General features: G+C 39.0%; 1 protein-coding gene across 10 annotated transcripts in view; it reads left to right on the top strand.

The window, feature by feature from the left end:
* Nucleotides 1-20,080, top strand: part of LOC109431112 (cyclic AMP response element-binding protein B) — a 91,006-nt gene that overhangs the window by 56,624 nt on the left and 14,302 nt on the right. For 6 of the 10 annotated variants that reach the window (XM_062843987.1, XM_062844012.1, XM_062843999.1 and 3 more), the window contains exons 3-4: nucleotides 15,346-15,492; nucleotides 16,007-16,172. In XM_062843987.1, the coding sequence (XP_062699971.1) occupies nucleotides 15,346-15,492; nucleotides 16,007-16,172 (313 nt within the window). The remainder of the gene's footprint in view (nucleotides 1-15,345; nucleotides 15,493-16,006; nucleotides 16,173-20,080) is intronic. The other 4 variants (XM_062844010.1, XM_062844022.1, XM_062844017.1 and 1 more) reach the window with 1 other exon arrangement.

The following is a 20,080-nucleotide window of genomic DNA, read 5'->3' as shown; positions in this document are numbered from 1 at the left end:
AGTACTAATTGTGTAATCCCATTTCTTTTGGCATACCTGCGTGAAAGTTTCCGGCTTTTTTGTTGAAAAGTTTTACAACTCTATTATAATTATAGTACTAATAATTGAGCAGTAAAATGCTTTCTGCTGTTATGGATGAATTTCTAGTTTTTGTTGTCTCATCGGACTGCATTATGAACTATTCGTAAAACATATTTCATTTCCCACTACCCAGGCATTTAAACAAGCCGTATTTCAACATTATATCTACATTCCATCTGCTTATTGCTCTATCATAGCAGTTCAATTTTAAACTGTCCTAAATTAGCAACTGAACTGCTACTGAAAATTTTACAGCTGCGACTTTTGGGGCAAATAAATACTATTGAGCACATCCGTAATTACATAAATTACCTTATTTTGAAGCGCAGAGGAAAAACAAGAGAAATGGAAGAAAAATAGAAGTGGCAGCTGAGAAGAAGTGTGGAATTCTGAACGTATTTTCGTTTCCATTTTAGATTGTCTGAGGAATAAGCATTTAATCTGCCGTATATCGGGCTAAAATCTGCAGTTAAGCAGCCTTAAGGCAATCTGTCTATTAGCAACACTTATAGTCCCTTGACACCTAGGCTAGGCCTAAGAGGTCGTAGAGCATCCTACATCTGTCTTACGTTTCCAACTAACTGTCCTTTCCCAATGAGAGTATATTACAGGAGGGGAAGAAGAAGAGATGGCTATGTATTGTATGGAAAGAAAAAAAACAAATAAAAACACAAATAGTGACGTCACTATTTGACACACGTTCTTATGGGAGCTCGCTTTACTTGTAGTAGTGACATGTTTTGCACCAGACGCGGATCTCTCGCACACGAAGTATCTTCTTCCCCACCTCTATTATACTCTTATTGGTCCTTTCCCATCCCGCAACCAACAGTTATGAGGATGTGTCTAGGATATCTCTCGACCATTGGAGGATAGCGTCAATCTTGTGGAAGAGTCAGAAATTAGTCCCTAATCTTTGCGTTTAGGTATCCGAAGGGAAGGAGACCGCTGGAGCTGTACCACCTACGAATTTATGCGACTCGCTTAATGCTAATGCTAAGTTCATATTGATATTCTTCCAGTTATTTCTGCTAGGATTCTTCGGGAAATGCTTGTTTAAATAGCCCCATGAATTTCTTTTAGGATTCACCCAGGTATCCCTGTTTCACCTGCCTAGCATCTTTTGATAAGATTTCTTCGAGAATTCTAGTCTAATATTATCTAATCGTATCTAATACAAACGCAACCAATACGAGAAAGCATCCTGGAAAATAATTAGGTTAGATTACGCCCAATTATTTTTCTTGACAATATAGATGCTTGTGACATATTCTAAATATGACATTACGCGTCAAAGTGGCCAGGCCTGCTGTGTTGTGTTTGCCGAAACAATTTTCAAATGAACAGGGTGGAAGACGCTCCAGCCCAAGTAAAATTTTTTTGGTTGAATAGATCAGAAGAGGTTCTAAGAACCATCATTATAAGGTTTTATGACGGTTCTAAAAACCTCTACCTCTACGATGTGTATCACGCTCTCTCGATTGATGGTTTAATTTCCCATTTGCAGTAAGCTTTCGCCACCACCATAAGTTGGCACAATGCATTTACATGAGTGATTCATCACCTCCGCTTTAACGGAACGCCAGCACGGTTTTCAAGAAGCCTTCATCCTGTTCGCAATCAGTCAACGAGATTGGTGGAAATGGACACACTCTCCCGTAAAAGTACCCACTTTTTCATTGCTTTCTTAGCTGAGAGGATGCATTTAAAAATAACCATTTTTGAGGTATGCCAAGTGATTTTACCTAAAGATTCCCCCAGAAAGTTCCCCAGTCGGCCACATAAGGGTTAAAATTATTTTGCATCTGAATAGCATTGATATTGTCAAGTCTGTACCAACACCCTAATCCCACACCAAAATACCCTTTTCCTATCCCATGGCGTTTATGTGCAGTGATGTCAGATTTTTTCGCGAGTGCTTCCGTAGATGAAAATTGATGAGCGGGGGGGAGAATTTCAGAAATTTTATTCCGTAGATTCAGGTTGAAAATCCGTAGATTTCCCGTAGCTTTCCGTAGGTTTCCGTATAAAAACCGGGTTTTCTGTAGATTTATTCTACGGATCCGTAGATCCGTAAAATAAGCGCAATTCCGTAGATCTACGGAAATTTCCGTAGATCTGGTAACGCTGTTTATGTGGTCAGCAAAGACTATTCAGCCATTACCCCTCCTTATCATCGGCTTTGGACTGACTTGCGCTCTCATTGCCCCACCAAATGCTGCAAAATGAAAATGAAAATGAAATTACTAATTCATAAATTAGCTTCCATATCATTTGATCAATTTTCTTGAAATAATGAAATTGAAAACTGTCTCTTGAATTCTGTTTCCGTCTAGTCCACGTCTATTTTGGGCACAACCTGAATCCAATTCCCGGCACACCTTCTACGTGACACTATGGTATACATAGGATGGTCAAAAATTACGATTTGGCCGTAGGTATTTATTCGAAAAGTCGGTCAAATTCTTCGCAATCCAAATCAAATCATTTGTCCAAAAAATGATAGAGCAGAAAGCCTTCAAATTGAGATGCTTCAGAATAACGAGATGGAAATTTACAGTGCTTTATGGGCTGATTATTGATAGTCAACATCTTTTTGTTTCCATCATCTATTGAGTCATTGGCAAAGGTGAGTTGGAATATCTTCAGTTATTGGCTATGTTCCATCTGATATGACGGGAATTGGCACATAGGACGAAGTAAATTTTTAAAATGTATTTCATTTTCCGCTATAATCCATACTGAACGCGACGCTATCAAATTTGATAGAACTTCTCAATGTTTTTTTTTTTCGACTTTCTATGTATGCACTGCGTACTTACCTGGTCGAAAAGGTATTCATTCCATATGACTCAACCACTTACGGATTTCAGTCTGCCAGGCTTTACAATAAATTTCCCTAATCATCTGCCTTCATTGTGCACATCTAATAAGGCCTAAAGTATGACCCTATGTACTTGACAATGAAAGAACTGAAGAAGCAACATCAGTTTGACACTAATGGAAATTCGACCGAGTCAAACAAGATGTGTGAGAATTGATAATTGACCCTGTGTACTAACGGCTTAAGGTGGGGTATTTATGTCAAACAAGAGGCACATATCGTCGATGTAAGTATTAGAGTGGGTCATCGTTTATATGGAAAAATGAAAAATTCAATGGTATCCCATCAGATCAAAGCTTTTTTGATCCCATTTTAGGACCCAAATAAGTGTGCAAAATTTGGGCACGATGTCTACGTTTTGCGCATCGCGTTTGAAGTTTGTATGGGGTTTTACATGGAAAAAAAACCTTTTTTGCATTTCTCTCATAACAAGCTCCATTTTTTCTAAAACCGTGTAACCGATAGGGGAGACTGGGGACACTTGATCCCTTTTTCTTAATTTATCTGAAACTTTAAGAATAAACAAAAAGTAGATCCGATTTCCGTTCAAAATGGCAGGTAAACATCTATTGCAAGTTAATACACACCAGAAGGCCTTTAAATTATTGTTAAAGTTTTCAAAACTGTGTTTTGATGGAGGCATGTCTTATGATGTATTTTTCAAACATGGGTGACATTTGATCCCCCTTTGAGCACATGGTTTATTTAAAGGGAAAATAATTCCAGAGTCTTCCATTTCATTTTCTTTTCGAGTTTTATTGTATTTTCGATGAACATGGAGAGTTTGAAATTGTGAGATTTCCTTAATTTTTTAAGGATGTGCCGTATTTTCATAATGGGGAGACTTGATCCCCCTTTTCTTGGTTTGTACTAAAGTTATAATTATCTGACACATTTTATCGTTGAATAGACTAAAATTCCAAGTAAATAGAGGCTTCCGAATAGAATTTTATTTTTCACATGTATAATGTGTGTGTAATCCTCGAGGGATCAAGTCTCCCCATGTCACTGTTGTGTATACTAAGCCGAATTAATTAAAATATGTTAACAACAGCCTTATTTGGATAAATAAGTTTGAAAGTATTTTATTTAAACTATGTGCTGTGAAATTTTGACACGACTTGGTACAATTTTCACAATATTATTGAGATTTTTCGGAATCGCCTAAAAGATTTCTGAAGGACTGAAAACAAACCATCAGCCGTTAAAAAATAATGCAATGTACAATCGAAATCACTTGTAGCCAAAACATAGTCGTTTGTCCAGGAGTAGTTTTGGAAAAATTATGCTAGAAGAAAAATGTTTTTGATTCCGAGAAAATATGGGGGGAACAAGTCTCCCCAGGGATCAAGTCTCCTCAGTCTCCCCTAACGTGAAAACATAGCCTAGGGTGTCCTGAAAAACTTTGTCGAAGACCGCGAAGTGATCTGATGCTTATGAAAAAAGTTATAGCGTTGGCATTGTTTGGTAAAACTGCATGATTTTGTTGCTATTGTTATTCCTTTACATGTTAAAACATAAACACATGCATGCGGTTTGTTGGTTATAACTATTTTCACAAGCATTGGATCGCTTCGCGGTCTTCAACAAAGTTTTTCAGAGCATCCTAGGCTATCATTTTACAGTATCGGTTAAAAAGTTTCAGACAAACTTTTTCAACTTATGGCTAAAATGCAAAAAAGTATGTTTTCCCATACAAAATCCAATACAAATTTCAATTGCAATGCGCAAAGTGTAGACTCAACCGATTGTGCTCAAATTTTGCACAGATACTCAGGACCCGAAACGGAACCAAAAAAGCTTTGATCTGAGAAAACGGTTTCGATGACCCACACTAGCATGCATACAAACGATCAAATTGCCTATTTCATGCAGTAGAACTCGAGATTTTCTTCTTCGGAATTTGAGAGCAATGCTTAATGATTCTGATGACGCCCCGTAAAGCCTTAAACTTCGTTGAATGGTATTTCAGTGCTTCAGCTGTCGATTTTCATTTTTTTTGTACGGAAATGAAGATAATAACTTATATTATTCGAATAGTGCTTAAACCTTTGAAAATGTTTCGAGAAAGTAGTTAATTTCTTTGCGTTATGTCAAAATTTGTCATTTTTTGCGATGGTGTCTCGTTATGCTCTGTTTCTTGATATTTCTTGAAATAAAAATTTCCTATTTTCATTTACAACGCATAAAATGAAACTTCCAATCAAATATGATCGCTTGAGATATTACTGTATTTAATGGCATAACCATTTTTGGAAGCAAAAGTTTGATTTTCGCGCAAAACGTAATGCGTAGAATGTGTTATTTGCTCATTGCATTTGTGCCTCCACATCCGCTCCGGCTTCGGGCCCGCACAATCCTTAATTTGGGCCTGTCGTGTAGTACGAATTTTGACTATCATATGCAATCAAATAATGTGATGCACGTTTCATCGTGGGATAAATCATTATCAGATCACGTGATAAAAGTGCACATTTCAGGCCAAACATGTCTAAAAGTCCAATCTGCAGAAGAGAGGCTCTCTTTGGTTTCCCTCTCTTTCGTTAATATCTCAGCTGTTTATTTGTATTATGATTGTCTCCTTGCATTGAACGATGGTCAAAACAATCGTCTTTTGATTTGTACTGCAAAAATAGTTGAAAAGTGTACCATTACATTGCAATACAGTAATGTTCTGATTTTATCACGGCCTCCGCGCGTCAGTCCATTATTTTTCATTCATTTGCTGTTACATTCGAGAACAAGTGCTTCCCCTTTTCTTTAAGATGAATGTTGAAGGCGCGTTTTGCAACGTTGAAAATATAAAATATGCGTATAGATTTTGTAGAATATCCAAAAGCATTTCTGAAAAGGGGCGTGATAAAATCGGAACAATACTGTACTTGAAAGAGAAAATAAACAAAGAGAGCCTCTCAAATGCACATAGGACCTATTGAAATGTTTGGCCTGATTTATCTCGGAGTCGGATCGTCTCGACGCCTTCGGTGTACTTGGTCCTTGTTGTACGTACGGGGAACAAATGCACCGAAGATATCATCTCAATGGTACATGATCCTGCTCTGGAATCACTATAAGCAGCTATGTGCACACTATTGTCACATGGCAGTGCAATTTGAAGTGAAGTCAGCTCATAGGGCGTAATTAAAATATGTGTATTGGCTTTATTTTCTATTCTGGGATCAATAACGCTACTCAGTAGGCCTGACCGATTTAATGGTTACAGTGCATCTCCGATGTACTGCAAGCATTTATAATGACAAACAAATGATAGCTTTTTAAAATTTTACATAGCTGTGCATGTGTGACTAGAATCACCATGCGAAAAGCCTCACCTGACCACCTTCAACCATGGATGAGTGAATGACGTAAGGACCGAAATGACGTAGTTTGAATAACCACGAATCTCTCTGATCACATTGGATCAATTTTAATATGAATGACGCATTTTTGAGTTTGTTTATTCTGAAACTCAATCATTTTTTTTTTTTTGAACATCTAGATCCCAGCAAACTAGACGGCTAGACTATTGACCAATTTACAACATAACAACACGTTTTGGTGAAACAGAAAGACACTGAACTAAATTAATGGCTTAAGATTGAGTGCGTTTCTTAGAAAATTAGTGAATCTTAACCAAAAGCAAAACTGATCCACATTACCCCAATCAACTAGCTGAGCGTCTAACTCTCATCACCGCATCGATGTATCGAAGAAGTGCAATAAACTTTGCGCAAAATTTCCCCCGTGATCTCGATTATCTCCGGCGCAGCAGCCTCCTCAGCCTAGCCACCAACAGCACATTCATCCCCCCAACAGGTTTACACGATTTGTGTACATTATTCATTTTCATGCCTGTTGTTGCTGCGATTGCTCACCACATTTTTCTTCTTCTTCTTCTTGTGTAGCGGAGGGAGAGATTAGAATCAATTAGAAGCCAACTGCTACCAGCGTACTTCCCGCAACTCGAAATTAGTCTAATTATTTCAATGTTTTCTGGCAAGTAGTGCAAAAATTGTTGTAGGCACGGCTTGCACAGTACCATACCTAGGCATACCGACACCCAGAGAGAAAAAGAGTAAAATTTAACGAAAAACATCGAGAAAATAGAGCCAATCAGTGCACCTACTGCTGCTGCTGCTGCTGTTTGCTGGCGAAAACCAATAGAAGAGAAAGAACCAAATCGCTCCTCAAGTATTGACCCGAAACGGGAATCGGCGAATAAATATAAACAACCATAAAAAATATAAAATATGCTAAACGTTTTTTTTTGCTGGCTGGTGCCCTTCCACGCGCGCCATCCATCGCATCGCTCTTCGGAATCGCGTCAGCCACCGTCGTCCGTCGGTCGGTCGGTCACTACTGCTGCGAGCTCTGGAATGACGTCATTCGAGACGTTCGTTTCTTTGCGTTGTTGTTGGTTTGGTTGGGTTGGGATATCGTTTGGTGTTTCTCATTCTTTTTTTCCCCAACGACGACCTGCTCTAGTCCATCGCGTCACCCCCCGCCTTCAATCTAGTTAGCCGTGCACCGCACCATTTGGTTGCTATACGTAGCTAGCTACACCACTAAAACCGCAACAAAACTGATCGAAGCAGACGTAGGCAGCCACACGCAAAAGGCATCCAATCCAAGTAGCCAGCAGTCAGCAGCAGCAGACGTTTTAGTGACTTGTTGACTTCGTGCCTTTCGCGCGCGCGGTGGTATAGTGTGTCACCATCACGCCAATTCCCTCCCTCCCTCGCTCACTCGCTAGGTGGCGAACACGTGCGATTGTTTGTATTTATCTTCCGCGATCATAAAAAAAACTGCAAAACTCTTCCGAACGGAGGGGTTTTTCGAATGCTATTTTTTCCACTCTCAGCCGGTTGGGGTTCGCAATTGTTCCATGGCTGAGCATTCAACGGTGATGTCACCACCGCTGCGCTATCATCATCATCGCCGTCATTCGAAAGCTTTGCAACGCCGCCACCGTCAACGTTGTAATCATATGTTTCAGCTTTGCAAAGTATACCGCAATGCTGTCTAGCTGAAGGAGCGACCACCGGACTAGACACTATCGGTACATACCCTTATTTACAACAAACTAGCTTTTGAGGAATCATTTGCAAACATCAGGTTATAGTTTTGCAAAAGCCGATATTAGCTCAAGCCGAAAACTGGAATCTCACCTCTTAGAAGATACACGTTACAACGAAGAAGACAGGCGATTATGAATGTTTATCAAGACGGTTGCGCGCTAAAATCGACAGAAGGGTTGAGTCATGCAAACGAACACAGGTTGGCTGGGTTGGCTTAGCAGTATTGGGGACTACGAAGGTTGATGAGCCGGGAAACACTCTTCCTTCCTACGGGGTTTCTTATGAGAGTATGAGTGAAAAAAAAGCAAAAAATCTTCCCTCCTTCACTTTCTCACAGAAAACCGCAAACAAAATCATCACCTTCGTAGTCCCCAATGAACATAGAAAATCAAAGAATTGGCCAATATTCCAACAAACATTTTGAGTCGTATAAAAATTGAATTTGGGATCACTCTTAAACAAATTTCAGCTTATTGGCAGGTACGTTGATAGGAGGAAATACCTTGGGCTAGCTCGATGCATGTCAGATTCATGCGATGAGGCGAACAATCGCTCAAAAATGATCAAACATAGCATTTTTTTCGCAGTAGGCAGCAGAGAAAAAACATTACATCTAACGGAGCTTCCCATACAATTTTTTTTTGAAAGATGTGTTTTGTTCGAACATTCCTAAATTTTTGGATGGGTTGTAACGCTCATCTGTACTCCCCACAGTTCCTCACTTCCCCTACGGCGTTACGTAATTTGATGCACGGTGCCATGAACGTGCTCCGTTTTGTTTTGGTCCGTCGTCTTGCTGTGACAACAATGACGATCAAAAGTCGAAAATTATTTAAAACAATGCAGAAACCATCGCAGTTGACGATTGTTGATAGACAGATGCGATTGGGGACTACGAAGGTTGATTAGCCGGGAAACACTCTTTCTTCCTATGGGGTTTCTTATGGGAGTATGAGTGAAAAAAGCAAAAAATCTTCCCTCCTTCACTTTCTCACAAAAAACCGCAAACAAAATCATCACCTTCGTAGTCCCCAATTGTAGTCGATGAAGTGGTGATTTTTTTTTGTTTTATATAAAACTAGAAGTTTATTGACAACAAGATTTACAAAGTATTTTTTTTGTTGAATATGTAATTTTCGATTATAATTATTGGTGGCATTGTTATGTAAGTTTGTGCCGTGATAAAGTATATTTGTATGTTATGAATTTGTAGATTATTTGTCGTCGTTTAAAAACAACTGTTATTTTGATTACTGTAGTTTGAAGTAAGTTCGAGCCGATACACATAAACATTAAACCTCAAAATGTAATCCAAGGGTGCGGTGCATATTTACTAGAGTGGGTCATTCGTTATACAGGTATGTTCCGTTTTTGTCACTATACGTTTTTATCACTACTCGTTTTTGTCAATATTCGATTTCGTCAACATTTCATTCCGTTTTTGTTTTCGTTAAATTTGTTCCCTCGAACACGAGTTATTTATAGTTTAACCACAGACAAACAGACGTATAACTTGGAGCAAAGTGCGATTAAAATCATCGTCACAAAAGTATAATCGCCAATGCTAATTACGCTGTGTTTCGCAAACCCACTGAGTAGATGGCGGTAGTGATACAGGAACAGAAGTTATGTGAGCACCATGAGCAAGAGATTTGCGCTACAGAATATTCAAATAATTCGTTAAGAAGGGAAACGATGGGATTATAGGGCCCATATAGCCGAGGCGGTAAACGCACGGGTATTCAGCATGACCATGCTGAGGGTGACGGGTTCGATTCCCGGTCGGTCCAGGATCTTTTCGTAAAGGAAATTTCCTTGACTTCCTTGGGCATAGAGTATCTTCGTGCCTGTCACACGATATACACATGCAAAATGGTCATTGGCAGAGGAAGCTCTCAGTTAAAAACTGTGGAAGTGCTCATTGAACACTAAGCTGAGAAGCAGGCTTTGTCCCAGTGAGGACGTTACGCCAAGAAGAGGAGAGAGAGAGGAGGAAACGATGGGAAGTGGGTAGAGTGAGACGTCTGTTTGTCTGTGGTATACGCCATAATAGCTTTCAACACATTTCAAATTCAGCTGCAAATAATGTTAATTCATGCTTTCTCTCACGCATAATTTTACTTGTTATTTGAACATAAGAAAAATTAAATGTATAGTCCAATAAAAAAATTAAATCCAGCCAATTTAATTAATGTAAATCTGACAGGAGGTGGCTGGTGAATATCAGTATCATCAACAACAAATTTGTCGTTTTGTAAAATCATTTCAAGTGTAACATAGGTAGCCAATCAATGATAGATGGGATGTGCATGTAAAACCATCAAAGGACGAACTTGATTATCCGGCAATAGGAAAAATCATCGTGGATAATCGAAAATAAAATTATATTTCATTAGCCTATTATGTTAGGGCACCTTAATTGGTGTCCCTTCCGGGGATTGCTCCAGGATTTCCATCTGTTTATTCCTCCAAGAACTTCTGAAGATCCATTTCTCCTTTATTCTTCTTTCTTCTTCTTCTTTACGGCTCTACGTACCAGCTGGAACTTGGCCTGCCTCTTCAAGTGTTCTTCGAGAACTTAAATAGTTTATTCTGAAAAATCGTCAGGAAATAATTCAGAAGTTCCTTTAGATGAATTAGGAGTTAGAACTTTCAGAAATAACTTTCTCTATGAAAGAGGAGTCTACACACTTAATTTGGAATACCGTGTTCGGTAATTTTTTGACGAAAATAGAACAGCCGAATACAGCTATACTGCATTGTTTACCTTTTGCACCCGGTTTTGACAGTTGGTGTACTGAGCCTCAGTAAAATCGATTACCGAAGCCACCGAAATAGTTCTGCTGTTCTATTTTCGTCAAAAAAGTGCTGAACAGGCAATTCAGGATTGAGTGTGTAGGATCTTGGAAAACGATCTGGGGATTTATCCAGCAACTCCTGAAGGGTTCCAAAAAAATCCTAAAGAAATCCCATCAATTCTGAAAGTATCCCTCTAGGAAATTCTGAAAAACGGAAAAACTCCTATATTTCAAAAGTAAAATCTTGGTGAATCTCCAAAGCAGCTCTTGGATGAATTCAACAGGATGTCTAGGTTAAATCCCAGAATGATTTTCTTAGCCCACCTTGTGCATTAGGGCCAGTGTAGAACCAAACCGTGCCCTACGTCAGCGATCTGTTCCCCCCTTTCGGAAGGAAGTAAACATATATTTTGTGTTAGGATATCGAAATTACGTTCCTGGAGATTATAATCATTCCTGGAAATATGTCATATTTTAAAACGTTGATCCGGGTACTGGAATATGTGTAATAGGTGTCATTCTTGCGTTCAACGAAAATAATTTTCCAAAAATGTGGTGAAAACCTCTTGTGGGCGTCACGGTCAGAAAACTGTAATTTGAACTGTGCCACCAAGATGTGCTAAAAGACATCAAAAAACAATTAAATTTCATAGTTAACTGCATATTAAATGTTAAAACATATTTTGTCAAAGAAAATAATTCCGGGCAATTGGGTCTTTAAATTTAGAGCACCTGTCGATTTTTTTCAGATTTTTCGAATTTTATTTTGATAAAGCTAAATCAATTAAAAGAGCTAAAATCAAATACAAAGAGTTATTCGAAATCACTTTTTGACAGCTGGGCAACTGCTTGACAGCTCCGCTCAGTACAGAACGCGACGAGGAGTGATTCGACAAATCGCTCCCATACAAACTTCAAAGTGAATTTTAAATAGGTTCCTGGGCACCAAAATTCTTGAAAATTTGGCTTTCGGCTCAGTTTGGCATGCAGATTTAGAATATGGGGATATCTCAACACCGCTTAAGAAGCCAATTGGATTATTTACGGGTATCTATATCATTTCATAACCAAAATCCAAAATTTTATAATTTTTGATGGCCGGGAACTATTTTCAAAATGCATTTAAAGTTTGTATGGGGATCCACGGAAATTAAATTTGTTTTGTTTATTTAACCATCAAAACAAAGAAATTGGATCGCAATAAAATCTTGTTATAAGTTATACTAAAGAATTAGCTCTTTCGATTGAACTATTGAAAAAAGCAATATTTTATCCACTAAATACCCTAAATTCACCCGCGATCCTTCTAGGTCTCTAGAAATTCTTTCGGGGATTGCATCAAGATTCCTTCAGAAACTCCTTCCAAAATTCCGTCATAGATTCCTTCCAAGAATTCCATGCGAGATTCCTCCTGCAGTTCCTTCAGGGATTCTTTCTGAGATCCCTCCAGCTCCTACAAGAACCCTGACGAGAACTACTCTCAGTATTCTTCCAAAATCTTCTCTGGGATCCCTCCGGGAGCTCCTTACGGAATTCTTTCAGGAACTATTTCTGGGATTGCTTAAAGATTTCCTCTCGGGATTCCTACGGTTAATTCACCGGGTACTCCTTCCAGGATTTTTCGGGAACTCCTTCCGGGTTTCCTCCGTGCACTTCTTCTGGACTTCGGTTAGGAATTGCTTCTGGAATTTCTTCCGGAACTCTTTCGTGGATTCCCATGCAAACGTATCCCACATTTTGAATTAAATCAAATCACCCATTAAAGGGTGGCAAGTTAAGAACGTGCAGGATGCTTTGTTGCGAGTGTAGATCTGAAGGCCTTAACCACATAATACTGAAAGGTGGCCTCAGATATCTCTGATGCACTGGAAACTTCTCTCCCATGGCTTGCACTATTTATGTGTATGAATCAAATGGGCAAATTCTGATGTTTGTGCACTTCTGTTGATATACCATTTCAAATTCAAACCATATTTCTCAACTTCAGAATAGTTTTTGGATGATCCAGGATGCCTCTATGATGTGTATACAAGTATCATATGATTCAACTGATCTTCAATAACTACCAAAACGCATTATACCAAGTTTGAAATACACCCGTTGCGTTATTACGGGTGTAGATGTAAAGGCCTCAACTCCAGAATAATTTGGATGGCCTGAGGTACCGCCCAAAATGTTCTAGTATAACATAATCTCCATATATTCATATGATAGCACAACTAATCCCTTTGATAAAACATTTTGGTTTTGAAAATCCACCCACAGGGTCAAAAGCTATAAGTAAAACTGCGCAAAAAAGTTGTCCAAATTCTTTAAGGGTTAATAAGCCGAGATGCCAAATTTCTGGAAAAGGAAGTCGTGATGGAGCTAATAGAGAAGTTCGTTGCGGAGAATCTAGCAAGTTTAACGAATTTACCGTTGATTTTGAATAAGACGAATTTGAAGTGTGAGAGGATGCTGACGAGCCGAACGTAGTCGTAAATGTCGAGCAAAGTGATGTAAGTTTCAAGAGCTTATCAGAAGAAGAAGCATCGAAAAATGCTGACGATTCGGATAAGGAACAAGAAACTCCTAGAACGTGTTACGAGAGGCATATCTCCGCAGAGATACATCCTGAAGGCTTTGCTGATATGAACTCGAATCGAATCGCGAAAATGGAACATGGGATCTGGTTCCACTACCAAAGTTCTTTAAGTTAACCGATCTCTTCGTATTTTCTCGGATTGGAAGTTCAATGAAACGAAGGAAACTACAGTTTAACGTTAAAAGGATACATCGAGAAGCTAGCGGGGAAGCTTGGAATGAAAAACGTCAAAGGTGCAAGGACACCCATGAAGACTGGATATATCAAAAGTACGAAATCAACCAATGCCCTGGAAAGCAGCGTCAGCTACCGAAGCTTGATTGGAGCTATTCTCTAGGTAGCAACTAATGCTCGAACGCATATTGCGGCATATGCATCAATTCTTGGAATCTTGGAAAGTATCATCACTAACAGAAGCAGACTGGACAGCCACTAATCGAGTTGTTCGATATCGATATCTAAATACTGTCTGTTCAAGAAAAAAATTCTGGACGAAGCTAGATAAAATCTGTGGAAGAATTCCCGAAGAATTTCTGAAGCGATCTCAGGGGGATTTCCTGGAAAAAAATCTGAAAGAAATTCTTGAAGAAATGTTTGAAGGAATACCTAGCGAACTTCTGTGGGTACAAATATACGAGTTTCCGAAAAATAAACTTTTAAATAATCTCCGAATAAATCATTGGAGAAATCATGGGAGATTCCCGAAGGAATTCCTTCCGGTATTATTCCAGCAGTTCTTACGGGTTTCCTATAGGAATTCCTTATGGAATTTTCTCAGATGTTGGTTATGGAATCCTCCAGGCAGGAGTGTTTTCCTTATTTCTCGTGAAAGTATTCCAACACGTTCATCGGGAATTCTTCCAAGCGTTTCTTATGAAATTCCTAAAGCAAGAGGAAGAATTCCTCCAACTTTTTTAAGGAATACCTTCTGCGGTTTTATAGAAAACTTCTATAGGAGTTCCTTCTGAGACTCATCCAAGAGATCCTTCCCGGAAACAACAAATTTGAAGACATTTTAAAATAAACTGGAGGAATCTTAGAAGGAACGTGTATTCCATACTCGAAAGAAAGAGGAATTTCATAGGGAAATTTTCGTGGATGTCCTACATAAATCCTACGAAGAATCCTTAAAGGAATCTTGGAGCAATCCTGGGGAGAACTCCTGTAAGAATCCCAGATAGAACTTCTGAATAAATCTCAAATAAACTCGTGGAAGAATCTCTGAAGGAACTCCCTGATGAATTCCAGAAGCAACTTCTTGATTGAACACGGGAAAAGAAGAAATTTTAGGAGGAATATTGAAAGTAGTTCTTGGAGAAACCTAGAAGGAATTCCTGGAGCGATCCCAGAAGGAGTTTTTGGTGGGGAGGAACCCAAGAAAGAACTGCGAGGAGGAGAAATGCCAGAAAGAAGTCCTGGATGCATCTCAGAAGGAACTTCTCTGGAAGAACTCCTGGGCGAATATTACAATGAATTGCTGCATAAATCCCAGAAGGTACTCGTAGAGAGGTTTTGGATTGAATTCTTGAAATAAACCCGGAAGACATTCCTGTGGGAATCTCGGAATGAATATCTGAGTAAATCCCCGAAGAAAGACCTGAAGGAAGTTTTGAAGATCAGAATGAGCTTCTGAAGGAATTCCAGAAAAAAATCCTTTCAAAAGTCCTGGGGGAATGTGTAATACTTTAAATCACCACCGAAACGGCTGAAAATTTGACAGGACTTTAGTTTTGCGCCAAGGATTGTAATGAACATATGGGAGCTTTGAATTTTTAACATGTTTGAAGTCTGAAACGCCCTAATGTGTATCGTATAAGCATCTTGTTATAGACCATGGCCATGATGTCGTTGTTTCACTATCGCCTCTCCAACCCAAATGAGTTACTTTATTAATCAACATTTTCTTCCCATCTTTTTTAGGCACAATCAGTCATACAACAGAACCAGCAATCGGTGATACAAACCGCTGCCGGCCAGATACCTGCCCTACCCCGAGGCGTATTATTAGTGTGTAACAAACCTAGCTCAGTCATTCACACCACGCAAGGCAGTTTGCAGGCCATTCAGGTGAGTCCGTTCGTTTTTTTTTTTTCAATTCTAACACTGTAGTTTAGCTGTCCTAATACTTTTGATAGAAGCCTCTTCCCAAAAGAAAAAAAATCGTCAAAGTGTTAGAGTCACTTTCCCCTTCGGGGGTAAGAAAGGCCAATAGAAATGCAATACACTGTATTGTTACAGTATGGTAAAATTAACTACAAATCAAATCATTAGTTAGGATTACACACTATACAACATATAGTGTCAATGTAAAATCAACTTTTTCGATCAAATGACCACAAATATACTTTTCACTATATTGTTCTTTTATAGTTGCCAGCTTTGAAGTAATGTTTGGTATATTTACACAACCATACATCTACCATAGAGTTTGTGGTTAGGAATTTTATATTCTACTTTTGCAGTGTATTTCACTTCTATGGCTATTTTCCCAAGCCACCTTCCCCCTGAAAAAAAACTTTTCTCGAATTGAAAACTGACCTTGGATCGTTGTTCACATCCGCACTGCGTTGTTGTTGTACAGATTAAACCAGAGCCGCACGTCGGCAGCGGTGGCAGTATCATGACCGATACCAACAGTGACGATACGATGTCCGATGACGAGGCCTCGCCCAAGAAGCGAAGAGATTTACTAACACGACGACCCTCCTATCGTAAGATTCTGAGCGACCTCGGCGGAGCGGAAATTGGTATGTTTTTAGTTGTTCGGTTTTGCGTTTTCGGTTTTCGTTCTGCCAACTCCCTGGTACAAAAAACAATCTACCCCCTCCCCCACGTCCTCTTTGCCCCTTGTTCCTTTATGGAAGGTTTTAAGTGGGAGTTCCAGAAGGTATCCCCTTTGACATAACGCTGTTTGACATAATTTCTGTTTGGCATTACACCCAAGTAACATTTTGATGACCAATTAGTCTTGTAGAGGTTTTGAACACCGTCATAAACCTAATACCTTTTATTTTGGTTTGATCATGGTTCTAAGAACCTCTTCTAGTCCTTTTGACTAAAAATGTTACTAGGGTATCCAACTGCTTCATACAAAACTGTCTCCAGACAGATGGTCGAATGCCAATTGGCCGAATGGCAAATGATGGCCGAAAGGTCTAATGGCTGAATTCATATTTTAGTATTTCTTCCTTCCTTTGAATATCGATGTTCTCCTTAGTAATTCGGACATCCGTCCTTTCGTTCGTTTGCCATCTGGCTAATATTCATTCGGCCATCTGTCCTGAGACGTTAAACGGCGTTATGCCAAGGGGCGTTATGTCAAATGGCTTCACTCCCCCTTAAACCGGATAATTTGAGACTGAAACAAATCAAATGAGATCATCTCATCATCATTGTCCCACTCCATTTATCAATCATCTGAAAGTTCAAACAATCAAATCAATCCTCCCGAAACCCATCCCTCAAAACCTCTCTTTCATTTTCATTTCCACTTATCTTCAGTTCACTTTCAAAACTTTTCTCCTATCATTTCTGTCTCGAGTGCATGCGTTCTTCTCTTAAAAAAAACAAACTATTTAAAAATATGGTAATGGCCGTAGAGGGTTCGTAGCAGTAGCATACTCTGTTCTGTCGGTTGCCTCTCTCTCTCTTTCTTTCTCTTTCTCCCCTCTTTTTTTATTCTGACCTTTCAATTACACCTATTTTTTTTTCGTAGTCGACCAAAAACCGTACCGTTCTCGAAGATTCTGCCGGGGTCCCAATTTTTTATATCAATATTTTTTTTTTATCTATAATCATAGCCATTATTTGTAAGAGCACTGACTTTTTCTAACCAGTTTGTTTTTATACCTTAATAACGATTGCGCATATTGTTTGGCTTTGTATGATAGTTTTGATAGTTTTTTTCACTCTAAAACAGCACGAAAGTAGTAAAGTTTTTTACTTTGGATTTTGCATTGATTGCATGGAACGGGTTCTCTACTAACAATCCTAACGAGTAAGAACAGGAAGATATTTTGCTGGTTTGGACGTTGATTTTTTGCATTTTTTATTTTCATTTGGCATTTGTGTTTTGTCATATTTTTGTGACTATCAAATTTAAAACTTTTAAATTTCGATTCAATTCTTTCAAAACTTGGGAAAGTTACTGAAATCTGTAAAAGTGGGGTTTCTCTATCCAAGAAACGAAAAGTTCTGCATTCTGTGATAAAATATACTTTTAAGTTTCGTGAAGTTCGGATTAGACTCTGTAAGAAACTTTCTGGCTGCTTAGTTGGCGAAAATGGGCTCATGTGAAACTTCAGGCTACATAACGTTCGGAATAGCAAATTAAACAAATTTCAAGCTTTTTAATAGGCTTGCATTGAAATTGATAGGTACTTTATTTTCTATTAACCCTAGTAGGATTTTGGGGTCGATATAACCCAGACAGGCACGCTGATTGTGCACCACGCCGTCGTGATGCGCAAAACCTAACATCTTAGGAGGGTTAAAGTAGTAGTTACTTTATACACTCTTCAGATCTTGTTCAGAACTTTAACCCTCTACTTCCCATGGTTGCTCTAGAGCACCATCGATTTTCGGCGAACTCGGGACAAATGGAATTAGATGAATATGATGCAATAATTTTACAAATATGGTTGTAACCTCATAAGGTTGATCCAACTACTATCTACTTGTTTCAATAGTGAAACTATTGATAAACAATCAAAAACCTATTGATTTACAACCAAATTTTTTTTCATTGATTTCGAAAAAATTAGCCAATTTGCAATAACTTTTGGTCAAGCACTTTTTTCGGAAACGCTTTTTAGCATAGATTTAGTCGTTCAAAGTCGTGGGAAGGAAAGGGTTAAAGTTATTAGAAGTTTCTGTCGGTGGTTATTTTTTTCAAGAAACCTTAAATAATTTCAGAACAACGCAGCACAACTCTACATAGGATAATAATGGTCAAATTACAATAATAATGTATCACACAAGCTTATACGTGTAAAACTATCCAGCAGACCAGATCAGCTTCGAAAGAAACCGGAAATTTGTGTTTATGTTTCAGCATTCACAAGTTCCATCAGAAGCTACTTGTAACGCAACCTGACTACTTTATGTGAACTTTCAAGTTCAGATAACTACTTTAAAATGAAGCTGCTTAGGAGGCTGCATAATACCTCAAGCAAGCTACTTAGTGATTAGGAGATTCAGGGATTCTTGCATATGTTTATTCAGAGATTCCCCCTGAATTTCTTCAGGGATTCCTACAGAAGTTCCTTCAAATCTCTCCAGGAGTTCCTTCAGAGAGTATTATAGGAGGATCCAAGGTTACCTGCAGGGATTCCCTCAGAAGTTTTTTCAGGGATTCCTATATAAGAGTTCTTTCTAAGATTCCTTCAATAGGGTATCCTTAGGGGACTCCTCGAGAAGTTTCTTTAGGGATTCTTCCAGGAGTTCTTTCAGGGATCACTGCTGGGGTTCTTTCAGATTGTAGATTAAAATTGAGGATTTTCCAGGAGGTCTCACGGATGCCTCCATGAGTTACATCAGAGATCTTTCCAGCAGCTCATTCAGGAATTCCTACAGGAGTCCTTTCAGGGAATCTTGTAGGAGTTCCTTCAATAAATTCCTTAGGATTACAATCACGCATATCTCCCGGATTTTCTTGAGGGATCTTTCATGGAATTTTCACAAGAATTCCTCCAGGATGTCCTTCTGGAATTCTTCCAGGAATTCCTCGAAAGATTCCGCTAAAAATCCTTCGAAGATTTCGCCTGGAAATCCTCCGGATATTCCTACCTGAATTCCTTCGGGAATTCTTCTGTAATTTCTTCGGGGGATTTCTCCTGGACGGGGATTCCTTTACGGGATCCCCAGGACTTCATTAGAGGATTTCTCCTGGAATTCCTTCGGTAATTCCTCCTGGAATATCTTCCGAGATCTCCCCTAGAAGTTCTTCGAGGATTCATCCAGAATTCCTTCGGAGATTTCTCCTGGACTTACTATGTGGATTCCTTTTGAAAATCTTTTTTTTTTTATCTGTTTTAACGAGATTTTTAGCCCTAGGCTAGTTCATCTCGGGACCCACGCTTTACTTCCCTTCCGAAGAAAGACTCACATTTTGTGTGAGTTTGTTGGGAGTGGGATTTGATCCCAGGTCTTCGGCATGGAAGTCAGGTGCTGTAACCATCACACCAGGTCCGCTTTTGATAATCCTTCGATTATTCCGTTTGGAAATAATTCGGAGATTCCTCCCAGAATTCCTTCAGGGGTTCCCTCTGGGATTCCTGCAAGGATTTCTACTGTAATTCCTTCGGAATTACATTCCTTAAATTCTTTCGGAGATTCCTTGTGGAACTCCTTCGGCGATTCCTCCTTCGGGAATTTCTCCTGATATTCCGTCGGGAACTCCTTCTGAAATTTAGACGGGAATTTCCACTGGAATTTCTTCGGAGATTCCTCCTGGATTTCCTTCGAGTTTTCTGTAGGAATTCTTTTGGTAATTCCTCTTCCAATATCTTCGGAGATTCCTCCTGGTATTACTCATGGAATTTCTCACAGAATTCTTTCATGGGTTCCTCCTAGAATTGCTTCGAGGTTTCCTTCTGGAATTCCTTCAGTGATTCCTTTTAGAACTCGTTCGACAATTTCTTCTGGAAGTCTTTCG

The sequence above is a fragment of the Aedes albopictus genome, chromosome 1, assembly GCF_035046485.1.
Source record: "Aedes albopictus strain Foshan chromosome 1, AalbF5, whole genome shotgun sequence".
Classification (NCBI taxonomy): domain Eukaryota; kingdom Metazoa; phylum Arthropoda; class Insecta; order Diptera; family Culicidae; genus Aedes; species Aedes albopictus.
The sequence above is the reverse complement of the archived record's forward strand: the minus strand, read 5'-3'. Positions and strand labels throughout refer to the sequence as shown.